Raw genomic sequence first — 20,889 nt, 5'->3', positions numbered from 1 at the left:
CTGACTCCTTTTGCTGCCCTTGGGCTCGCCTGGAACCCGTGCAGCCTGGCGCGGAGCCCTGCTCAGGCGGGTTTCTAGCCAGGCAAGGCCATGGGCACGTCGGGTGCTATTGAGCCCGGCCCCATGGAAACCAGGGGAATTTCACCCATAGACACCCATGGTCTCTGGTCAGGAGACTGATTGGCGAGTTTCCCGTTTCCCCCCAGCCCCGCTATGCTCTCCAGCCCCAGCAGGTCGGCTCGTTTGCTCTCCTTGCAGGTGTTTCCACTTCTCTCCAAACTTGGTGCAAATGGAATCCTGGTCGAGTACGAAGACATGTTTCCCTTTAAGGGTGAGCTTGAAACCCTCAAGTCTCCATATGCTTATAGGTAAGATGTCGCAGTGGGCGCGAGTGAACCGGTGGAAGCATTTGGCCGTGGGTGGTGGCTAGGTATCCAAAAGTAACATGACCCGCTCGGTGCCGGAGAGCCTGCAAGTCGGGGCATGGCCCTGCTGGACCAGAGCCCTCGATAAGAGCCCGCTGCCTGCCGCAGTTCTGAGCCTCTGGCTGTGCCCGCAGGTAGAGCAGCCTCCGTGTCTGTTCTTACAGTGTCCATGTTTGGATCCCAATTGGCATCCCCAGATTCTCTCCACCTGGAAAAGCAGTGAGCATGGAGTGACTCTGAACTGCAGCAATGTAACTGTGCCGCTCTGGGAACGCGCACGGGTTTCCTGAGGCGCTAATGTGCAGCACTCACCTGGCAACGCAGAATGTGGGCGTATCAGTCTCCTCCTTTCTGTGGCACAGCCATTAACACCCCCCCACCCCCGTGTCCTGAGCCAGATTTAACACTCGGGCGTCGGCGTGTCTGGGAGTCCGTGAATGGCCTGAGTTTTGCAGCTGCTGGTTGGCAAACGCAAAGTTCTCTGACCTGCTGATTGTCCCTGTCTCCCTGCAGCGAAGACGACATCGAGAAGATCCAGCAGCTAGCGGCGCTCAATAAGCTGGAAGTGGTTCCCCTGGTGCAGACCTTTGGGCACGTGGAGGTAGGCGTTGATCTCCGTGTGAGTCGGCTGAGACCAGCTGCTCCTGGCCCCAAGGGTGGAAGGCATGTCCTGCCATCCCGTTGCGGGGTGGATCCAGGTGCTGACATGGCTGGTACCAAAACTGCATAGAGCTGAATCTCCGTCCTCTCTCCCCATCAGGCAGGCACAGACATGGCCCCGCCCTGGAGCTCTCCCCAGAAAAGCTCTGTTCTTTTTTGGCTTCAACCAGGCTCACCCAGGTGTCACCGTGGCTTTAACAATTACTGCAGACCCTGAGTGGCTGGGCCCTGGATGTAGACCTGTTGCAGCAGTAGACGGGGGTGGGGAAGGCCTGTGATGGGACCTGCTTGGGGGGCGGGATTGTTCGTGCAGGGTTTTGTTTGTGGTGTTTGCAGCTCTCCGTCTTTCAGGGAGCCAGGCGAGTTCTTGGCGACAGTCTGCGACCGCCCGGGGTTACTCTCCCTTTGTCAGGGGAGGCAGGATGATGGTCCATTGCCCTTCATTGTGTGTCTTGATTGGAAGCATTTGAAGGGGGCTAGCTATAGATCGGTTGGTTTTGGGGGGCTCTGAACAGGCAAACGTCTCCCTCATCGCAGGGACCGGGGTCATTCTAAGTCTGAAGCGCCATGCCCACCTGTGGGGCTAGGAACTCGCTTGTAGAACAGGGCTACTCATGCCAGCGTCACACCAGAGTGACCTCATGGCAGGACCGCAGTCTGAGACACCGAGTGCTGCCTCTGGTCTCCCATGCAATGCCTGTTGGCCATGCTTAGGCACTGAGACGGGGGCTGTTTCTGTGGCTGTTGGGTTTCCCTCACGAGTGTCTGGCTCCCCTTTAGGTTGCTGAGTGAGGAATCTGCTTCTCCTGAGGGTGTCTTGGTCTCTCTCCTGACCCTGCCACCTCAGTCTCCTCAATCCAACAAGCTGGCATTGGTCTCTGCCGCCAAGGGGAGGTAGCTGTATGCTGGCTTTCCTCCCAGGCAAGGAGGCAGCTTCCTCTCTGACTTGTTCAGGCAGGGCTCCCTGGGGCAGGGTGGGAGCTGGCAAGGACGCCAGCCATGGGTCCAGCTTGGCTCCTTCCAGACCGAGCTCCACCACCACGTCACCCGTTTATAAACAACTGGTATTTGCACAGGTCTTGACAGGGAGCCTGGTGGAGGCTCCTGTGGACTCTGAACCGGCGCGCTCAGCCCGGGGCATTCCACGGGGAGCAGGTACACCTCCCTCGGACAGGGGGGTCCCCCTCTTACTGGCCTACGTGCCTCCAGTGCGCAGCATGACTCTAGCTGGACAGAGCTCCTTTAAAGCAGACCAGTGACTCGCCTCCCAGCTACTCCTTTCCCTTGCAGTCAAGCCGCTCTCTTTCCAAAGCGCAGCGTGACCTGCCGGGGTCCAGCGGGGTCGGTTTGTGCTGCGTTGGGTTCACACGCTTCCTTGTGACAGTTTATCCTGAAGCACGACAAGTACCGATACCTGCGGGAGGTCGAGCGCTTCCCCAACAGCCTCAACCCCCACGTCCCAGACACCCTGTCCCTGCTGAAGAGCGTCCTGTCGCAGGTGATGGACAAACACAGACACTCCAGCTGGATCCACATCGGAGCCGACGAGGTAAGCGCTGGGGAGGCTCCTGTAGAAGGTGTCCCGTGCTCTCCTCTCCGCCCCCGCCGGCTCTGGGAGTTACGGGGGGGGGGGTATTTGTATTGCAGCAGCCCCAGCTGTAGATTGGGACCCCACTGTGCTAGGTGCTGTACTAACACGACAACTGCCCCTGCTTTGACAAGCTTACTGCTTAGAGGGCTAAGGAGGGACACACTAGACAATCTCCAACTCTAGGTGCAATGGCCTCTGCTGCTTACGACCGCCCCTCTGGGCAGAGGGAAGGGAAGAGGAAGGAAACATCTGGAGAAGAGGTTTGCAGAGCTACTCCACCTTCCGTCACACTGCGCGCAGCTTGTAGTGGCTTCATTGCAGGCTCTGAAGCGATCATGGCTTCTGTTTATGGACCCCAAAGTACTTCCCGCTCCACTCCGCATAGTGCACCCGTGAAATGCAGCCCCTTGTGGGGTGCAGGGTAGCAGCTCTTTGGTGCTCAACACTTGGTTGGGAGGAGGTGACCTTTTTGGCCAAAGGACACGGGGACTAACTCTTGCATGTTACGCAGCGTCCCCTGGGTTCTCGAACGGCTTTGCAGAGCAGATGGGGCCTGGTGTTTCAAAGCATCCTGCAAAGGTCCCATGAGCAGTGAAGTGCCTATAACTCCATTTGCCTGCCCTGCAGGGGTGAAGGGCTGAGCTGACCCAGCCTGCATGTGAGCTTGGGATTAGTGGGGGAGAATCGAGCTGTTCCAACCCAGCTGGCTACTTTTACCATCCAGGGTTGCCCCATTGAAGAGCTAATGTAAGCTGTGCTGCATTGACTCATGACTGTCTAGATGTTCTGGGGGTGGGGGTGGGGGTTAACGTACTTGCTCTTCCGTGTTTACATCAGCGAAGGCTGGTCGGAGGTGCCTGCCTTCGCTCCTGGGGAGCTAATTTAAACAGTCTCGAACCAGCCCCGAGAAAGGTCTCTCTGCCGCTCAGACAAGCATTGGCCTTGTTGGGGAGAGCCCCATTGTGGGGGTGATCCTTCACCCAGAGGAGACAGCACTGTGCCTACAAGTTCTTCAGAGAGCTTTCCTCTGCCACTGTCATCCCCTCTGTCTGTCTGGAGTCCGGCTCAACCAGCTGCTCATGCGGGGCCAGCTTGGTGACAGTGGTATGGTCGTGTGTGGCGAAGCTGTGTATCCTCCGCATGTTGCTGGCACTTGGGTCCGTCTCGTCTGACCGCTTCACCTACTCGTTGTCTAGGACTGACGAGAGGCGTGATCGCTGTGGGGCTGCACTGGGGAGAGGTCTGGCACAGGGGTGCGGTTTCCCATCATTGCTCCCTAGGTGCATCCCCCTGGGAAGGACGTAAACCTTGCACGCTCTTCACCCAGTGCCTGTTTACAGAGGCTAGTAAGCTTCTGATCTTAACAATAGTTTCCCTTCCGGTAAATCCAGGTCTTTCATCTAGGGGAAGGGATGGATTCCAAGAACTGGATCAGCCGCAGCAATGGAGACGTGGGGAAGATGTACCTGAATCACATCAAGGAGGTTGTGAACTTCATCGTGAACCAGTACAAGGGACTCCAGGTCCTCATGTGGGACGACATGCTGAGGAAGATCAGCGTGGGAGCCATCCAAGGTCCGGGGGGCTTTGTGCTCATCTCCGGGAGCAGTTAGTTGTAGAGGATTTTCTAGGGTGACTCTTGCGTATGTCTGAGGGGCAGCATCTCAGGCACATCCTCATGCCGCTGTGGTAGTCCAGCTGCCCAGAGGGTACCTGTAATGCCCCCACCACCACCCCCGCGGTGGTGTCGTGTGGGAGGGGTCAGGGCAGGGGAGAAGCACTGGGACTAGAGTGTGTCCTGGGGGTTTGGTGGTGTCCCCGCCAGGAGCAGTGGGAGGTCCCTAAAAAGTGGGCGGGGGGGCGCACAGGCCCTGCCCTTCATGCTGCCCCTCCCCTGAGGCCCTGCCCCCACTCGCTTCTCTCAGCCCCCCCCATTGCTTTTAATAGTGATGGGGCCAGGGTCCCCTGTTGCCCACCCCCTTCCAGCACCCCTGGTTCCCACCCATAGTGGGGAATGCTTCTGGGCTCACTTATCTCTGTGCAGTCTTGGTGTAGGGAGTCAGGGAGGTCTGGGCTGGTGGAATGAGGGTTTCCCCAGCAGCTTTCTCTCTCCTGCCCTGGAGCTATTGGCAGAGATGCTGTTGCATTCTCTCTCCTGTGGTTTTTTTTGTCCTGCAGAATCTGGCATCGTGACACATGCCTCCCCGGTGCTGTGGTTCTACGCCCCAGACTTCGACACGGAGCAGATAGGTAAGGGGCAGAGCCTGTGACGGTTTCATCCGTGAGCTGCTTTGTGAGACTTGCCTGACTGCATGTCAGGCAGCGGCTAAAGGCCAAGTTGAGCCCTGGTGTAAGCTGGGGACAGCTCCATGGAAATCAGGGTCACGTTTCCTTTGTGTCCTGCCCTGCTGATGTCCTTCACTTTGTCTCAGTTGTGGCGCCCAGGAGGTTGGCAGAGTCCCTTTATTTCACTGCCCAGTGACTGCCAGCTGGAGACCCTCGTGCTCTTTGCTAGTCTGGGTCACATATGAACCGGTAACTTAAAGGTAGTGTAGGATCTACGATAGAGCCACCCGCCAGCATCCTGTTGCTGGCCCCAGACCAGAGGAGCTGATAGGTGGATAATTGTGTTAACAGCTCTCGAGCTGGCGCGTGTGCCCATGCCAGCGGCTCAGTAACAGGAGCAGTGCATCACCCCTCAGCTTGCCAGCCACTCACCGGTGCTGGTGGGTCTGTGTGGGGCCCCAGGCTGACCCCCACCAGGGGCGCTCTGCGTTGGCACCTTGGGACTGCTGTGTTGAACCTCAGAGTGTTGGCGCTGGCAGATGTTTTCCAGCTGTTTGCTGATCTTGGTGTCTCCTTCTTTCCTAGGAAAGTTTATTTCAAAGTACGCGGACAGTGGCTTCAAATCGGTGTGGTTCGCGAGTGCCTTTAAAGGCACCACTGGCCCCGCACAGGGCTGGACCCCTTTAAATTACCACCTGAAAAACCACCTGAGCTGGCTGAAGGTGATCCAGGCCATGGCCAAGTTCCCCTTCATCAGGTTCCAGGGAATTGCCCTCACTGGGTGGCAGAGGTGAGGCCCGGCACTAGGGACCGGAGGACGGCAGGGGGAACGGACGTCCCTCTGGCTCTCGCTCAGAAGCAGTCTAACGCACACGGCTTGCAGAGAACGTGCCCTCTCCCCGGCAGGGGGTGGGGGAATGGATGTGGGGAGGGCGAGTGAGACCAGAGCAGCTGCAGGCTTTGCTCGCTCTGCTGGGCCATGGCTGCAGCTGGAACGCTGCCTTCAGGCCGGGGCCACCCTTAAGTGGGGAAACGCCAATGACCGGCCAGGAGCTCAGAGAAGAGCATCAGACAGGATTAGTGAGCTGGTTATGGGGGAGCGAGACAGAAATCGTCCCAGCTTGGCTGGGTGGCTGAGAGGAGGGTCCATCAGTCTGGAAATAAGCGAGGGGTCATGTCACGGCAGGTGACACAAGGCAGGGGAGAGGGGGAGGGAACTAGAGGCAACAGCATCCAAAGAGATGGGGCAAAACAGACTGAGCCTGCAGGAGGATCCCTTCACCTGTGGATCCTTCCCCTGAGGGGAAGGGTGAAAGCTGCCACAGTGGGGACTGGCCAGAACTCTAATGGGAGCAGCCCTGCTCTGGTTAGATAGAATCCCAGGCTGGGCCGTCCCCAGCAGAGTCACCCCAGTGCACCAGCCTGCTGGAATGGCTCTCAGAGGCTGCTGGCAGCACAGAGGAGCAGAAGCTGGCGTGGAGCTCTGGCGAGAAAGGGGCAGGGATAGCTGCGGGGCTGGCAGGAGTCCCTCAGGGCAGTGGGTGTTGGGGATTCCTGCCGGGGCTCAGGACAGCTTAGGGACCCTACAGATCGTCAGTGGAAGTATCTGGGGCTGTGTGTGCATCCGCCTCCCATGCGACGCCAAGGGGCTGCGGTGAGATGGCAGAACAGCTGGCATCGGGTGGTGGGTTGGGGACACCGTTCTGCAGAACACTGATGGGCAGGGGGTTCCGCAGCGTGACCATGTGCTGCTCTCCTGTCCCCGCAGGTACGACCACTACTCCGTGCTGTGTGAGCTGCTGCCGGTGGGGATCCCGTCCCTGGCCATATGTCTGCAGACGCTGGTGAACGGTGAGGGGCTCGCTGCCGGGGCATGCAGGGCGGGGTGGTGCCAGCAAGCCTGAATTAACCCAGCCCTCTAATGAGAGGCAGCAAGGTCTAGCAATTAGACCAGGTGACTAGGAGTCAGGACTCCTGGGTTCTATTCATGAGTCTACCACTGACCCCTTGTGCAGTTTAATCTCTGGCTTCCTCTAAGACTTTGTACAAAAAACTGTGTTTGGCCCAATTTTGAACTGTTTCATTGGGGTGTATGAGCTCCATCGTTACCCCCTTTGACCCAAGCAGTTAGTGTTCAAGGTCTTGTGGGTTGTTTTTGTTAGGAGGCGAAATCGATGGTGGAGTCAGGTGTTTCTCTGCAATATTTACAAAGGCTGAACACAAAGTTCGGCGTCCCTGGACACAGGATGAATCAAACAGGAGGCAGTGTCTTTCCTCACAGCTCCCAGCCTCTTGCCAGCCAGCACTCTGCTTTAAAACCTCTCTTGGGGCCATGTTCCCAGTGCCTTTCTGGCTGTCTCCTTGGCTTTCTGGCTGCTTCTCACACTTATCCGGGCCGAAAGGCAGCTGTCAAACCCACCAGCATCAGTGAGGTATCACTCAGCCTCTATCAGTGTATGGAGCTAGACATTTTATATATATAAAATACAATGTACAGCATATCGCCCGTAACTTACAGGAATGAGCTCTGGTGGTATGTGCACCCTTCATACCAGTGTAACTCCATCTGTCCACACTAGGGGGTTGTACAGCTTTAACTATCCAGGTTTCAAACCGATGTAGGTAAAGCTGTACCAATAGTGTGTGGTAGGGTGACCAGATGTCCCAATTTTATAGGGATAGTCCTGATACTTGGGGCTTTTTTTAATATGGGCTCCTATTACCCCCACCACCCCCTGTCCCGATTTTTCACACTTGCTGTCTGGTCACCCTCGTGTGTGTAGACCAGCCCATGCTGACTTGCCCAGGAGCACCCAGGGCATCGGTGAGAAGGCTGGGATTAAAACAACGGTGTCATAACTCCTAGCCCACCACGCTTGAGAGGAGGAATCCCAGAATTGTGCAGTTCTCTGGCAAGACACTGAGTGTTTCTGTGGCCTCAGCCCAGCCTGCCTGCTAAATACATGCAGCACTGCTCGCTCCAGGAGTGTTGCTCACTAGATGAGCAATGCAGTTGTGCTGTTTGTTTCCCTGATGGGTGAAAATTTTGTGCTGGAAAAGCAACTGCTTTGGCCTTGAACCTGCATGTTGGCAGCCAGGAGGGTAACGGTTGCCTTTAAAATAGTATTGAGCTTTTGGGGGGCATTTTGCTCCTTCGTGCTATTTTTATTAAGTGATCACAGTCGAGATGTTCTTCCTGCGGGGCTGGGGTGAGGGTGTGCGTGCGCACGCACTGTAATCCAGGTCAGGTTGAGCAGAGCTTTGTCCAAGAGCTGATGTTTCAGAATGCTGCACCATCCCCACGCACTCTGTCATTGCTTTCAGAATCGCTGTGCTGCATCAGGACCAGCGAGAGGACTGGGGGGCGGGAAGCGTGAGGCATTTGACCCAAGGGGTTCCCCAGACACCGCCCCTTGGACAAGCTAGCAGTGTCTAGTGTTCCAAAGGCCCGCAGATGCCTAGGGAGGCTGTGCTGGAAGTCAGTATGCCCGGCAGGCGCTGGGGTTGGCTAGTAGCCGGTGTTCCGCCATAGCCCGTCCTGTGCATTTGGCCTGTTTGTTGCTTGACGCTCGCAGTGCTCTCCTGGGTATTTGTTTTTCCCTTTATAATGGGCACAGCCACAGTGCATCCGCCCACGTGCCTGCAGGCTCCCATTTCCCTAGCGCGTGGGGAGAGGGGGAGGAGCTGGCCAGCTGGGACGCTCCGTTTGGGGGACCACTCGCCAGTCTAAGGGTACGTCTAGCCTTGGCACGGGGGGCAGCTCCCAGCCCGTGGAGATGGACCCACGTAGCTCTCATTCAGCCAGCACACGCTTCGCACAGTGGACCTGCGGTGGTCAGTGGGGCTGGCCACCCCGAGCATGGACCCAGGGGTTCCAGACACGTTCCTCCCGCCGCTGCCTGTGCTCCTACAGCTACGCTACTGTCCTTACCACGCTGGCTGGATGGGTGCCACCGCGGGTGTGTCTCCTCAGACGGGGAGCACAGCTCCACGTGCAGACACGGTGCCCCCCTTTGAGCTCATAGCCAGCTGCCAGTACAGCCACCCTCTGGGTGAAGCTTAGACTCCCTCTCGGGGCTTCTCCTGCCTGCACTGGCCTCTCCCCTTCTGCTAACCCGTGTGTCATCTCCTCCCCCTCTAGGTGGATTTACTGAAGCAACTAAAAAGAAAATCCTGGACATGTTGGGCTTCCAGAGCATCAATCTAGAGAAGAGCACGTGGTACGTTGCGCTGGCCAGTCTGTTCCAGCTGGCTGGTTCCCGGGGCTGCTGCCCGGCACCTGTGGATCCGAGTGCTTACCCTGGCCTGCTGTGTCCTAGTCCTTCCGTTTAACTCTTGTTCGTAGGGTTGTACCAGCACATCCCAAGAGCCTGCTGCACCCCGTGTCTGTGTCTGTGGCATTTGTCTGACTCCCTCGCCCCCTGAGGCAGGGCAGGGCTGTATCCCCATTGTACAGGGCCAGGCAGCACCGAGAGATGGAGTGATCTGCTCCAGGTGTGTCACAGGGAGTCTGGGTCTCCTGCATTGCAAGCTAGTGCTCTAACCACTAGGCATTTCTTCTCTGTCTAACCCACCAATCCTCTGTTTTAGCTGCTGCTTCCATAGTGATGCCCCTTCCTCCGAAGCGCGCAGGTTCCGTGCCCACCGGACTCGCCAGCAGCAGGTGGTTGGCGTGAAGGCATCTCATGCCTACACCCCGACAGCCTCCATGTATCTCCCCCGCCCCTCTCTTGCGACACGCTTGGTGCCTCGGTCCAGCAGGCAGGCGTCCCTTTGAACCTGGTCTCCAGGCACCCCTCAGTTAGCACCTTCTTGCACTGGGGCGCTACTCTCCTTGTCTTGTGGGGGCTGCTGGCTAATGGGCTAGTGGTTCAGCTCGTTTCTAGCAGCCTCTGTAGCCCTTTAAAACTCTGGCAAAATGTGCTTCATAATTTTTCTAAGCATCGTCTATGAAAGCCTCAGAGGTGGATCCAAGCTCCAGTGTTTAGATTCTCTCTAAAGGCTCCTTAACGACAAGATAATCAAAAGTCTTGCCCTGGTGCTGATGTTCCAGCAGCTGTGTCCTAACACCCAAACTCTGGGTTCCAAGGAGTCATCTGGTTCTGAGGATCCTTCCTTCACTGGTATTACTGCAACTCCAGCTGATGGCAAAAGGCTTCTCAGCCGGGGCTGGATCAGTCCAGCCACGCCACTTGTGGTTCTCTAGCGCAGTGGTTCTCAAACTTTTGTACTGGGGACCCCTTTCACATAGCAAGCCTCTGAGTACGACCCCCCCCCATAAATTAAAAACCACATTTTTATATATTTAACCCCATTATAAATGCTGGAGGCAAAGCAGGATTTGGGGTGGAGGCTGACAGCTCGTGACCCCCCCATGAAATAAACTTGTGACCCCCTGAGGGGTCCCACCCCCCAGTTTGAGAACCCCTGCTTTAGCAGGTAAAACCCCGGGGGGGGGGTGGAGGAACTCTTGCATTCAGAGGGTGCAGTTGTTAGACAGGTAGGTAGCCTGGGATTTGGGAGACTCTCTGCGTCATTCCCCTGCTCTGCCACAGACGCCTGTGTGACCTTGGGCAAGTCACTTTGCCTCTCTGTGCTGCCATTCCCATTTATGCCATGGGGACAATAGCCCTGCCTGCTTCACGGGATGCTGTGTGGGTAAAGGCATCCGATATCAAGGTGCTCCGACACTCTAGTGATTGGGGGGCCAGCTGAGTGACTCAGACAGCAGCCAGAAAGGAAATATCTCCATAATATGGCAAGCTCCTTTGGTTTACGTACCTAAAACATCTGCAGTTAGAACTGTGTAACCAGTATCCCTCTCATCTATCAGTCCATGTCCTCTTGGTGTGATCTAGTCTCTCCCCATCCATTTGAGCCCGTTATCCACATAACGACCCAGTCCCTGGCATAGAACGGGACCTGCTGTGTGACACACAGCTTAGGGGAAGTCATGGGTGGCCTTTGGGGAGCTTCTCTCGCCTTTCCTGGCTTGCTTGGAAACTTGCCCACGTCCTTATTAATTAAATTCCAACTCTCTGTAGCCATTGGCCTGAACCAACAAGGCTTGGTGGGGATGGATTGGTGACTGGAGTAGGAAGCTGTGTGTCCTTTGATTCCAAAATGGTTGGTTGCATTAACCAGCGACTGGAGAAATGGAAAGTCCCCTGTATCAGCTCTGAGAGCAAATGGGGATTTGGGGATCTGTTTCCTTAGTTGTATCAGTAACTATCCCATGGCTCATGTCTGCTCCTGCTGTGTGTTTCTCCTAGTGACGGGAATGGTGCATTTCCAGGCTCTGAAGTCTATCGCATGGTCGAGCAAATCAATGGCCAGTTAAAAGAGAGCATTGCGAAAGCCCTGGAGGAAGAAAGGTAACTGGGTGCTGTGGGGGTGGAAGCTGGGCTCTGTACCCTGGCTCATGTCGAGGAGTGCTGGAGGCTGGGTGCTGGGAGCAGGGGGGTTACTGGAGTCCTTTCTGGGCTCTGCTCCTTCTAGCTTTCGTCCAGCGCTGTGCAGAATCAGTGACTCCTCCCAGGCTCCTTGCCCAGCCCCTGGGCTGATTTCAGTCTCTTTCCCTGCCCAGCCTCCAGAGGTGAAAGTAAGCCGGTACGCCCCGGCACGGTGCAGTGGCTGGAGCCCCAGGCCCTTTAAATTGCCGCCAGAGCCCTGCTGCTGGAGCCCTGGAGAAGCGGCGGAGGGGCTCAGGCAGCAATTTACAGGGCCCAGGGCAGCTGCCGCCCCAGGCCCTTTAAATTGTCCCCAGAGCCCTGCCACCGCTACCCCAGGGCTCCGGCAGCAGGGCTCTGGCGGCAATTTAAAGGGTCTGGGGCTCTGGTAGCTGCTGCCGCCCCAGGCCCTTTAAATTGTGCCCGGAGTCTGCCAGAGCCCTGGGCTAGCGGCGGTGGGGCTCAGGCGGTGATTTAAAGGGCCAGGGGCTTGGCCGCTGCTACCGCCCCAGGCCCTTTAACTTGCTGCTGGAGGGCCCGGGGTGGTAGCGGCAGCCGGAGCCCTGGGCCCTTTAAATCACCTCCCGAGCCCCCAGCTGCCGCTGCTACCCCAGGGCTCTGGCAGCGCGGCTCGGGTGGCGATTTAAAGGGCCTGGGGCTTCCACTGCCGCTGCCCTCCGGGGCTCTTTAAATCTCCACCCAAGCCCCGCTGCTGGAGCCCTGGGGTAGCGGCGGTGGGGCTCTGGTGGTGATTTAAAGGGCCAGGGGCTCCCAGCTGCCACTACTGCAGCGGAGCCCCGGGCCCTTTAAAGCTCTGCCAGAGGCCAGGGCCCCCTCAATGGTGATTTAAAGGCTCCGCCTCTTCTTGTAAGCCCCCCCCTCCCCCGGACTCCGGAGTACCGGTAAGTCCTTCAAGTTACTTTCACCCCTGCCAGCCTCCACCATTCAGGATCCTTGTCCCAATCTTCCCTTTCAGCTGCATGCACACACACCCCACTCCAGCTCTAGCCCCCTCTGCATTCGAGTCAGGCTTATTCCTCCTGGGCGCCAGCTGGGGGTGCATTAAGTGCATGGGGGAGACATGCTGCTTGCTCTCAGTTTCTGTGCCCAGCACCACAGCCTCCCCCAGCTGCTGTGGGGAGCAGTTTCAGGGGAAGTCCTGCTAAGCCCCTGCAGCCTCAGGACAGGGCATGCTCAGGTGCGCCGTGGGGATGATGCATGTACAGTCCAGTTGCACTATGAGCTGTGTGGGGATGGAGCACGCTCAGTACAGATGGAAGCTTTAGAGAGTTTAGCTGCCAAACTCTACCGAGCATGTGCAAACTGAGATGATTTTATTTTTTCATAGGCTTGTAATTTGGCCAAACTTGGGTAGTTTTTCACAGGAATGGCAAAAGGCACCTCCCTGACACCAGGGCAACACCCCTGCCACATTTCAAATCCCTGCCCCAAAGCATGGGGGTGCTGGAGCTTCTCAAGGAAAAAGGTGGTCAGATTATTATTATTATTTTAACCTGTCTTAACGTATTTTCCCTTAATCACGTACTACAAACAGCTGAACCCTTTTCGCTAAAACTTTAACATAAAAACTCAGCCTGAGGCAGACGCCTGGCATGGGAAGCTTCGGCCCAAAGAAGCTAGTGTTTGGCCAAGCTATAAGCAAGTGGAAAGTGTTAGGGAACTCTCAAGTAGAGATGGTGCTGCCAGGCCTGCCCGGAGTCCGCTTCTCTGGTGATTTTGTTATGGGTTAGCTGTCGCCGGCGAGACCTGCTGGGGGAGAGGCGTAGTTACAAAACAATTAACCTGGTGTTTCCGGGGTGGGGTCCCTTTGTCTGTGTCTCACGTCAGCGCCATCAAGGGCTGGTTCAGCCCGTACCACAGGAAGCACCAGTTCGGGAACCCGCGCAACCTGGAGCACTTCGGCAGCAAGGTGTTGAAGTACGTGGGGCCCCCTTGGTCCGCTCTTGGGGGCGGGGTAGGTGGGACTCGTACCGCTGGGTGGGCCTGGCGGAGTCTCTGTGTGATGGGCTCCTGGGAAGAGGAACGGAAGCGAGCGCTCGCCTTCCCAGGGCTCTTCTTCGAGGCGGGGTGAAGGCCTTGTGCCACGAGCGAGGCCTCCGCCCGCGAGGTCCCCACTGAGCAGGGATCTGAACTCAGCCCAGCGTGAACCTCTGCAGGGCACGGGGCCGAGAGGGTCGCTATGGGCCTGCCCTGGGGAAGGCCTGCAGGGCGGGAGCACCGTGTGCCCTGGGAAGGCAGTGCCCAAACCAAGTTGCCTGTGTTGCTAAGAGCCAGGGCTGGACTCTCACAAGCCAGAACCTTGATCCCCACCCCACCCCTTCTCCCTGTCGGCGGGGGGGGGGGGGGAGGGCGGGGGTTCCCTCAGCCCCTCTGGGGCAGCCCTAACTTGAGCTGAATCCTGGCCGCTGGGTGTTGTGAGGGCCCAGGGCTGGGGCTCCCAGTGCAGTGCTCACTGCAGTGGCCTGCTGCTCTCCTGGGAGAACCAGTGGCCTCTTCCCAGCCGCCAGCTGTCACTGGGCCCCTGGGTCTCTTGACGTGGCAATGACGTGTCGGCAGGTGACACTCCCACAAAGCCCAGTCCTGCCTTCCTGGGGCCGGTGGGGCGGGGGGCTGGTTCTAAAATGATGGGAGGAGGGCTGGGCTGGGAGCTGAGACCGGGGTCCTAGGGGTCCTAGGCCTGACTCTGCCCTAAGCTTCCCAAGTGACTTCAGACCAACCCCTGGGCTCAGCTGCCCCTCTGTAAAGCAGGGAGGAAGAGGAGGCCCTTCCACCCAGGGGTCTTGTGGGCCTTGACAGGGCATCATCAACTTCCAAAAGCATGTTGGGGTCTGGGCCTGCCCCAGAGCCCCCGCCGGTCGCCATGGTGATGCAGTTGCCCCCCCTGCTATGTTGAAAGGACTCTGTCCCCGTGGCTGGGGGGGTGCTAGGAGGAGCTCTGAGAACGGAGCCTTTCACCTGTACCCGGAGCGCTGTGCAGAGCGAAGCCTAGGCCCATGGGGAGATCTTTCCATGACAGGAGCTTGGCTGGTGATAGCAGGTGCGATGCTGTGGGGTTTGTCTGGTCGATGAGTGAGTCACAGGGGCACCAGAGTCCCATGGCAACGAGCCCCATGGTAATGGTTGTTAATCAGCCTGCACCCCTGCAAACGCCGCAGGCTCCTGGCTCTGACGCGCTGCCGCCTTCTGCCGCCAGGGTCCACGAGGACTGGGAGAGCTTCATCCAGAACTTCCGCTCCCAGCTGGAGAGCATCTACTTCCCTGACACGGTGGAGGAGTGGATGGAGGAGAACGTCAATCCCTACATGGACCGGCTGCGGGAGTTCGTCCGGGACTACAGGGAGATCATCCGCCTGAACGCCAAGCCCAAGGCCTTGTAGGGGTGGGAGCCCAGGCTGGCTCGCTGCAGTGAGGAGCCCAATTTCACCGCACAGTGGGCTTGAGCTGCCGGGAACGTGGGGACTCTGGCCGGAGCTTATTTCCCCTCGTCGTAGTCCATTAGCAACCCCCAGGCCAGTCTTGTTTCCTGGCTCCCTCTCTGCAGAGGTGGCTACTGGACCTCTCTGTTCCAACCCCTCTTCACACTAGTCCCTAAAATCATCTTGAAAAGCATGAGTGAGGCCAGGGGGAGCCTCTGGGATTGGGCAGCTGTTAATGTCTTGGGCTTGGCGCTGCAGTGGCTCTGAGCAGGCCATCCCAGACAGCAGGTGCAGCCAGCGAGTCGCTGGCCATCTGAGCTGTGAGCCCGGTGGCCGCAATGCGTTCTCCAACCTCAGAGCGGTGTCCTTTCCCTGCATGCTCAGGATCAGGCCGTCACTGCGGCTCCCCCAGGAGAGGTGGGATGGGGCTGGCTTGCCTTTCAGCCCCCATCCACGCTCGTCGGGGAGCCCATGGCTCTGGCAGCGCAGACCTGCTTCGCAGATCCCGCTTCTTCGTGGGACCAGGTAGGAAAGCTGTGCCCACCTTCCTCGAGGGGCCCGGGGTGTGTCTGTCCCCAGCCTGGCACTCCACAAAGCCGCAGCAATGGGAGATGTTTGGGCCTTCCTGGGAAAGCTCTCCCTGTGGCGACCAGCTCGTTTGGGACTGAGACCCCCGTCTGCCTCCTGGTGACCCGAAGTGTTGGTGTGTCTGCATGGAAATGCATGAGACGGAGCCTCTCCTCGTGGGGGAGCTGGGTCTCTGCCGACACTCCGGCCGCTTGGGGAAGAGCAGTGCCCTGAGTGTGGGCTGGGGAGTGGGTATCACACGAGTCTTGTGCTCTTTGCACTAGTCGCAGATTGGTGACCCATTGAAACTAGGTGAATCTGTTCCCTCCGTGCCAGCGAGGTGACTAGTGCACACGCTGGCCCCGTGGCAATGGTGAATTCAGAGATGACTTGCTCAGGCTTCAGGCTGTTTGGAGCAGGGCTTTCCAAAGGGCTTGGAGCTGGCCTTGCTCGCTGGTAAAACATCCCCTGACTGCAGCAGATGCAGAGTCCCACACCGAGCGCTGCTGAAAACTCCACCCTTAGCGTTTGCCTGCACTGCAGTCAGAGGTGTCCTTGGAACTCGGGCGCTAATCTAGCCAGCTTGGCTAAAAGTAGCAGTGAGGTGGGCTAGCAATGGGAGTCCGTAGCCAGCAGTCTGGACCGGCATGTACAGCCTGTGCTGAAGCCATGCTGCTGTGGCCTCACTGCTGTTTTAGCGGCACTAGCGAGGTCAAAGCTAATTCCCATAATCCTGCTTGAGCTGCAGTGGCTCCTCCGATTGCAGAGTAGACGTACTCTGAGCTGGTGGTATCTATTTTGAACGCTGAGATCTGATGCCCACGATCTGTTTCCTTCTGGAGATGTGGATCTTAACACGCCAGGCGAGTCCCTGGGGAGAGCCGCTGCTCTTCTGCACCAGGGCTTCCCTGTGCAGAACCCCAGGAAATGTTGTGAGTGGGGGAAGGATTAGGCAAATGCTGAACAATTCCTGCTTTGGGAGGCTCCTCCATGGACAATGCTGCCAAACAGGCTTGCAGGGTTTGCGGGGGGGGGGGGGCAGGGTCTTGTTTTGGCAAATAAATGCCCCAGAGCAGGAGCCTTCTTTCTACTGGGGATGGTGACAGACCCTGGGCCTTACAGCGGGACACAAACTAGAGACACTAATGGGTATCAGAGGGCTCAGAACATGCTGGGGGTCGGCTTGTGGACAGGGACTGGGGGTTGGCCTGTGGGCTCTAAATCCACCTGGAGCTGGGAGTTCTCGCTGCCTTGGTGGGACTGACAAAACCCAATGTGTGAGCTCCCCCTGCTGGTTCCTCAGCAGCGCTGGGTCCAGACACTTCCCCAGACTGTGGTAAAATTGATGCCGGTGCAAGAACCAACATTTGGCCTAATTAATGTGAGGCAACTCAGTGTAGCAGCAATCTCTGCAAGCAGCCCTATTAATATCGGTTCCATTTGAGAGGGCAGGGGACTCTGGTGACTTCTGATATGTGGAGTAAAGGGCAAGTCCAGGGTGGGAGACCCTGATCTCAAACATCTGAACTTATTGCAAGCAATGGGGTTACAGTCCAAAGTGAAGTGTGCGATGTATGGTGTCCTGCCCTCCCTCTCCCCACCAGTCACAGGGCTAGCGTCCCTGGCAGGTTCTCGCTGTGGGCTGTAGTACAGCGGGATGTTTCATTTCTCCGGGGAAGGTGACAGACACTGTGCAATAACCCAGGCTTCTCTTGCATTGCCACTGTCTCTGCACTAGCTGATGTTGCTGTAATACAGTGAGTGACACTTGGGTCCCATGACTACATGGAGAGGACTCCTGTTTGCCAGTGGTATTTGGTTTAATATATTGAGCCTTATTTGTTTTTTTACTGTATAGAAAGCTCATGTAATACCGACTTCCACAATAAAGTATTTTCCTAAGAAACGCAGCAAATCGTCACTTGTGGCCAGAGTCCCTTTTACCGATTCTACTGCCCCCGCCGGGCCGCCTCCTTCTCTCTGGGAACAGTCCCTGGGCTGAGGACGGGGCTCTGCGGCATGGCGGGTTAGTGCTAAACAGGCATTTCTCCCAGGGGAGCCTAGGTTCAAACCCCAGTTTGGCTGCAGGCTGAAAGGGTGGGAAAAGGCGACAATGTGGACTTCAGCACAGCCTAGCCGCCCGCGTGGGTACGTAAGGTCCCAGGTGGGCTTGAACTTGTGCTGCTGAGGCTTTGCTGCACTGGTGCTCCCCTAAGCCACCTGTAATTGAGTTAGTGTCCCCCCATGTGCTGCAATCATCCCTCTGATTGCGGCATCGACAGATGCAGACTTAGCCCTGGCTGGGCACGGCTCTGGTCCACCAGAAAACTACCATGCTATTGGCCAGGAGTGGCAGTCTCCAGGCCCAGGATCAGACTGTCTGTGGATGCTGCTGTCATGGATGGGAGCTGTGTGGGGGGATCCTGGAACAGCGACGGGTGCGTTGGCAGCAGAGTTATGGGTGGAGGCTGGAATAGCAGGGGCTGTGGGTCGGGATTGAGGGGCACTGGCAGAGATGGGGGGGGGGATCCTGGGGCTGAGGGTCAGGATTGAGGGGCACTGGCAGAGCTGTGTGGGGCCAAGGGCTGGGTCAGCAGGGGACTGTGGGTTGGGAATGAGGGACACTTTCAGAGCTATGGGGGAGGGGGAGAGACAGGCTGTGGGTCAGGATTGAGGGGCACTGGCAGAGCTGTGTGGGGGCCCAGGGCTGGGACAGCAGGGGACTGTGGGTCGGGAATGAGGGGCACTTTCAGAGCTGTCGGGGGGAGCCCAGGGCTGAGGTAGCAGGGGGCTGTGGGTCAGGATTGAGGGGCACTGGCAGAGCTGTGGGGGGGCAGGGCAGGGCCAGCAGGGGTCTGTGGGTCAGGATTGAGGGGCACTGGCAGAGCTGGGGGGGCAGGGCAGGGCAGGGCCAGCAGGGGTCTGTGGGTCGGGATTGAGGGGCACTGGCAGAGCTGGGGAGGGGAGGGCAGGGCAGGGCCAGCAGGGGTCTGTGGGTCAGGATTGAGGGGCACTGGCAGAGCTGCGGGGGGATCCCGGGACTATGGGTCAGGATTGAGGGGCACTGGCAGAGTTGTCGGGGGGAGCCCAGGGCTGAGGTAGCAGGGGTCTGTGGGTCAGGATTGAGGGGCACTGGCAGAGCTGGGGGGGATCCCGGGACTGTGGGTCAGGATTGAGGGGCACTGGCAGAGCTGAAGCTGTTCCCTGCTGACGTGCTTCACACAGCTCAGGTCTAGGGGTGCTGCAGATGGAAACCATCTATTTGACGTGCATCCGACGAAGTGGGTATTCTCCCACGCAAGCTCATGCTCCAATACATCTGTTAGTCGATAAGATGCCCCAGGACTCTTTGTCATCGGTTTGGTGTTTGTTACAACATGAAGCCAGAGGGTGTGGCTGCACCCCCTGCGCCCCTAGTTCCAGCCCCACTGCTCCTGACCCCCGGGAAGCTGCAAGTCTTGGGTGTGATGAGCTGGATGGATTTTTCAGCCAGGAGGTGGCGCTGTTCTCTCTCCATGGACGCCAGCAAGGTGCTTCCCAGGTGCCTGAAAGCTGGAGGACTCTGAGCTGCTTTGCCAAGCGCCAGCGGCACAATGGGAGCTTGGAAAGGCTGCGGCGTGGCCGCCTGGCAAAGCTTGGGAAGTGTCAGAGCCGACACACGGCCACTGCTCTCCGGGCTGGACCAGGCACTTTGTATCTGTCTCTTTGGAGCCTGACGGCCTTGCTCCTCAGGTGCTGCCTCCTGCCTGCGCCGTGATAACACCGGGGTGCTCCTGGGAATGTGCCCACCCTGGGCCGGCCTCGGGCACTGCTCTGGGGATGCCTGTGGTGCCCCACAGAGGAGGTGTGACCTGGAGCAGGGGCTGAGCCACGAGGTTGTTTGCAAAGCCCTGCATGTGCTAACGCCATCAGCAGAATTGGCTCTAGAGAGAATGGGTGGAGGGGTTTCATCTTGGGATGAGGGGGTGCAGAAAAGCCCCTATTTAAAGGGGGGCAGCAGATCAGCATCTCTGGGCTCCCTGCGGCGCTCGCTATCCTGGCTGGCAGCACGTCAGGGTGTAGGAAACGAGAGACCCAGCCCCTCTCCGCTGGCCTGTGGGCTTTAGCTCGCTTTCCTCCACGTGAGGCCTGAGCCCTGCTTAGTCGAAGTGCCCAGAGGCAGGGGTAGGTGTAGCCTTGTGTAAAGGCCTGGGCTGCAAAAACCAGCCAGATCTTTGTTACTCTGGGTCGTGCAGGCCTCTGTGCTGAGGGAGCCGTCATCTTCTCAGGGGAGAGAACCGTCTCTCAGGCAGGGAATCCCTTCCAAGGGCAGCCTGCCCTGCCTCTGGGGCCAGGGGACGTGTCCAACAGCAACAATAGGAAGACAGGGGAGGGATGCGGCAATCCAGCCCAGGGCAGAAACCGGCCTTAACAGCTGCAGCCAGGAGCGGGGGGAGCTGGGGGCGCTCTGTGGCAAGGTCACAAGGAGAGCGCTCCCAGTTTATCATCCCTGCTTGGCACCTGGGGGCGGGAGAGAGCAGCCCTTGCTCCAGAATGACAGTACTCTGCATGAAATGGGAACCCAAGGCCCAAATTCCCCAGCACCCGCTTTTTGGGAGGTGGTGGAGGGCAGCAGATGTCTGTGGGTCAGTTCTGGGCACTGAACGGGTCTGTAACAGCAGCGAGGGAGCCCCCTGAGCTCCAGGGTCCCTGCCAGGAGGCCCTGAGCAAGGACGTGCTTCTAGCCCCCTCGACTGCTGCATGTTCTGGGCAAGGGCAATGCTGGGCTGAGCTGGATGAGTTCCCTGCCCCCCAGCCTGCAGCCCCTGGCACCAGCCTGCCCCTGGCTTGCCAGCCCTGCCTTTGCTGCTGGGCTGGGAAAGGCGAATAAGCAGGATGGGGGAGATGCTGACCTGGATCCATGGCCCTGGAGGCTTGTAAGGGGGCAGAGTCCTTCTCTGCTTCGTGCTAGGTGGGTTCCACAGCTGTGGGACGCCGCCATGAGGAGAGGAGAGCAGAGCCCGGTCTCTCTTCTCTCACTCAATGGCGCTGGTGAGAATTCACCGTGTGCTTGCTCTGCTTGTAGCCAACAGCCAGGCAGGTGCTCCCCCACACCCCCCCCCCGGCTTCCACCACCCCGTTACTGTTTGCAGAATGACCCCATCCCAAATTGCCCCAAAACGGCCTCTCCTGGAACACTCACAGACGTAATTCGCTTTGCTGCTCCTTTAGAGAGACCGAACCCGCAGCTTGGTATCATGGCTGGAGTTAACAAGCGCGTCAAAGCAGTGGGCTGGGTGAGAGAAAATGTACAACTAATGTATTTAATGAGAGAGAGGGGTTGTAAGTGAGTTCCAGTCTAGGGGATAAAGCTAGAATGGGTTACAAACAAACCCTAGCTCTTGGGTCACGAGGATCCCAGCCTGTGGTCAGAGATTGCATCATCACTGAAATGCAGCTGCTTCTGGGGAGGAGGAACAGCCCTCTAACAGCTC

General features: G+C 58.0%; 1 protein-coding gene across 3 annotated transcripts in view; it reads left to right on the top strand.

The window, feature by feature from the left end:
• Positions 1–17,325, top strand: part of LOC120373004 (hexosaminidase D-like) — a 32,972-nt gene extending 15,647 nt beyond the window's left edge. Inside the window, exons 7-17 of one of the 3 annotated variants that reach the window (XM_039490735.1) lie at positions 259–368; positions 939–1,026; positions 2,470–2,634; positions 4,068–4,251; positions 4,855–4,926; positions 5,548–5,752; positions 6,731–6,813; positions 9,104–9,182; positions 11,235–11,336; positions 13,260–13,349; positions 14,626–17,325. In XM_039490735.1, the coding sequence (XP_039346669.1) occupies positions 259–368; positions 939–1,026; positions 2,470–2,634; positions 4,068–4,251; positions 4,855–4,926; positions 5,548–5,752; positions 6,731–6,813; positions 9,104–9,182; positions 11,235–11,336; positions 13,260–13,349; positions 14,626–14,809 (1,362 nt within the window). In that variant the 3' untranslated portion in view covers positions 14,810–17,325. Of the gene's footprint in view, positions 1–258; positions 369–938; positions 1,027–2,469; positions 2,635–4,067; positions 4,252–4,854; positions 4,927–5,547; positions 5,753–6,730; positions 6,814–9,103; positions 9,183–11,234; positions 11,337–12,759; positions 12,896–13,259; positions 13,350–14,625 lie in introns of those variants that run through there. The other 2 variants (XM_039490734.1, XM_039490736.1) reach the window with 2 other exon arrangements.
• The last annotated feature ends 3,564 nt before the right edge of the window (positions 17,326–20,889 follow it).

Source organism: Mauremys reevesii, linkage group 10, assembly GCF_016161935.1.
Source record: "Mauremys reevesii isolate NIE-2019 linkage group 10, ASM1616193v1, whole genome shotgun sequence".
NCBI classification, from domain to species: domain Eukaryota; kingdom Metazoa; phylum Chordata; order Testudines; family Geoemydidae; genus Mauremys; species Mauremys reevesii.
Note: the sequence above shows the minus strand (reverse complement) of the source record. Positions and strands in the feature narration are given on the sequence as shown.